Here is a 2,582-nt window from a genome sequence, read left to right as displayed (position 1 = left end):
GTATCAATCTTGATAATATGGGTGGCGGTAGCCTTTGCTGCTGTTGGGGGGGGAGGGGGAGACACTTGTTTCTCAAGCCGTTCCTATCTCGCCATGGAATTTAATAGTACATATGGCTAACTCACACGATGAGGAACAAGTAGATATGCGGCGATATTCACGGACAATACTACGATCTCCTGCGTTTGTTTGAATACGGGGGATTCCCTCCTGAAGCTAACTACCTCTTCCTTGGAGACTACGTAGATAGAGGTAAACAATCGCTCGAGACGATCTGTCTCCTTTTGGCATACAAAATCAAATATCCAGAAAACTTCTTCATCCTCCGCGGGAACCACGAGTGCGCGTCGATCAACCGTATCTACGGTTTCTACGATGAATGTAAACGGAGATACAACATCAAGCTGTGGAAGACGTTCACTGATTGCTTCAATTGCCTGCCAATCGCTGCTATAATTGACGAAAAAATCTTCACCATGCACGGTGGTCTAAGTCCCGACTTAAACTCTATGGAGCAGATCCGCCGGGTAATGCGTCCTACTGATGTAAGTGTTCGAATTTTACATCGGCCCCTCCCCTTTGCACAATTTAACATCAGTAAAATCATGGGGCTTCTTGCAGCAGAAGTCTCCGAGCTCTGCAAGGCTCAGGATCCGCTGACCAATATAGATTCCTGACTGCGGTCTTCTCTGCGATCTTCTGTGGTCCGATCCAGATAAAGATATAACTGGATGGAGCGAAAACGATAGAGGCGTGTCATTCACGTTCGGACCTGACGTCGTTTCACGATTCCTACAAAAGCACGATATGGACCTTATATGTCGTGCCCATCAGGTTGTCGAGGACGGCTATGAGTTTTTCTCGAAACGACAGTTGGTCACACTCTTTAGCGCGCCCAACTATTGTGGAGAATTCGACAACGCAGGAGCCATGATGAGCGTTGATGAGAGCCTGTTATGTTCCTTCCAGGTAAGATGGCTCCTGTTTATATCACGGCATCGCAGCCCGCGCACAAAAAAGAATTCATATGAAATTACCCAAAATAGCTAACACCAACTTTCCCCCTCGCAGATCCTGAAACCAGCCGAAAAGAAACAAAAGTACGTCTACGGTGGCATGAGCAGTGGCAGACCCATCACTCCTCCTAGGAAACAAAAGAAGAAGTGAGAAAGAAATCATACGAGCTTTTCCATTTGTAGCAGGTTCGGGCGGAGATAAGAACTCTAGTCAAAACTTCCCACCTCGATATAACAAAAACACGCACGGGCACGAGAGATGGATAACCTGGAAAATGGCATCAGAAAGCGAGCCGGCCAATCCCCCTCCCTCACATTCAAACACGACCAAGCGACATCAGTAATAATAGTAACAGCATGCATGAGCCGCCTTCTTCCCCGCCTCCATTCCTTTTGCCTCGATTTCTTTCAAGAACCAGCTTAACCGACATGAAACTGAGTATTGGACTTCTTAAATGGCCTTTTTCTTGATTTCTCTTGTACGCTCCTCTGGTTTTGTTTTGTTTTGTTTTTTTTTTTTGTTTTCTTTTTTCTCCTCAGTAATAGGTCTTGAATTACTTTATTCGGTAACTTGATTTTTCCTTTTTCCTACTTTTCCTTAAAACTCATATGTAGCTGATAATAATCAACCCTGCCGACAATCGCCGCCGCCGTCGTCGTCTTAAAATATTCTTGTTCTAGTTTTCCTCTCCATCCCTCCTTCTTTTATCAACTCTCTCTTCTCTCTCTCTCCGCACGTGCGCGAGTTTCAAATATTCCCATTTTCTGTCCTCTTTCGCCTCACTTTGCCTTCCTTTGCTTTCTCTCCCCTTTGTAGCGAGAAAGCAAGGGAGAGGAGAGAGAGAACGAGCTTGTTGGGTGTATTTTGGCCGCATTCCCTCCCGCTTTTCGTTCCGCGCGCATGGCCCCCCTATCCAAAGGAGAAGGGACCTTTCTCTCCCGGCACTCACAGCGTGTTTTTGGTGGTATTCGAGGTGTCAAATGAGCAAAGCAAAAATGCCAAAACAAAATGGACAAGCTGATTGATTTCCTTCGTCTTCCCCCCCCATTCTATTCTGCTCCGCTTTTATATTTTGTTTGCGTTTCTCTATTTTAACTCTTCCCTTCTCTTCCCCTTGTTTCTTATTCCATTTTTTCCTTGTTGTTTCAATCTTTAATTTTTATAACATTCGATTTAAATCTCTTGTTCTTTTTTTTATATTGCTCTTTTTTTTTCCCCTTCCCTTTTAGTTGTTGTATCTGTACCATTCGATATACGAAAATGCACAAAAAAAAAAAAAAACACAAACAAACAAGAAATCCCTTTTTTTTCCCCAGAATTGCTAGGCTTTGTGAAGACCTTATTTTTCATTTCTTGCTTGTTTTTTACATCGTTGCTTTGGATTTTGGGTCTTTGAGCTGATATTAGGGGGGTGGGGGGCGGGTGCCTTGTGAAATCACTCTATTATGTATCGACAGAACGGCTCTGAGCAGGCAGGCCAGGGAGATAATAGATACACACGGTGCTTTATTACCTTGTTAAATCCTATAAAAAGATTATTGTCATTTTTTTTTTTTTTCTCTCTC

At 43.8% G+C, this 2,582-nt stretch overlaps 1 protein-coding gene across 1 annotated transcript; it reads left to right on the top strand.

Moving 5' to 3' along the window:
* Nucleotides 1-112: 112 nt before the first annotated feature.
* On the top strand, nucleotides 113-1,167 carry HCAG_04841 (serine/threonine-protein phosphatase PP1; the record flags this gene model as incomplete). The annotated part of the gene is made up of 4 exons (XM_001540951.1): nucleotides 113-183; nucleotides 251-545; nucleotides 670-969; nucleotides 1,072-1,167. 4 exons carry the CDS (start codon nucleotides 113-115, stop codon nucleotides 1,165-1,167), a joined length of 762 nt encoding a protein of 253 aa, XP_001541001.1.
* Nucleotides 1,168-2,582: the final 1,415 nt, after the last annotated feature.

Source organism: Histoplasma capsulatum, genomic scaffold (genome assembly GCF_000149585.1).
Source record: "Histoplasma capsulatum NAm1 scaffold_4 genomic scaffold, whole genome shotgun sequence".
Taxonomy (NCBI): domain Eukaryota; kingdom Fungi; phylum Ascomycota; class Eurotiomycetes; order Onygenales; family Ajellomycetaceae; genus Histoplasma; species Histoplasma mississippiense.
The sequence above is the reverse complement of the archived record's forward strand: the minus strand, read 5'-3'. Positions and strand labels throughout refer to the sequence as shown.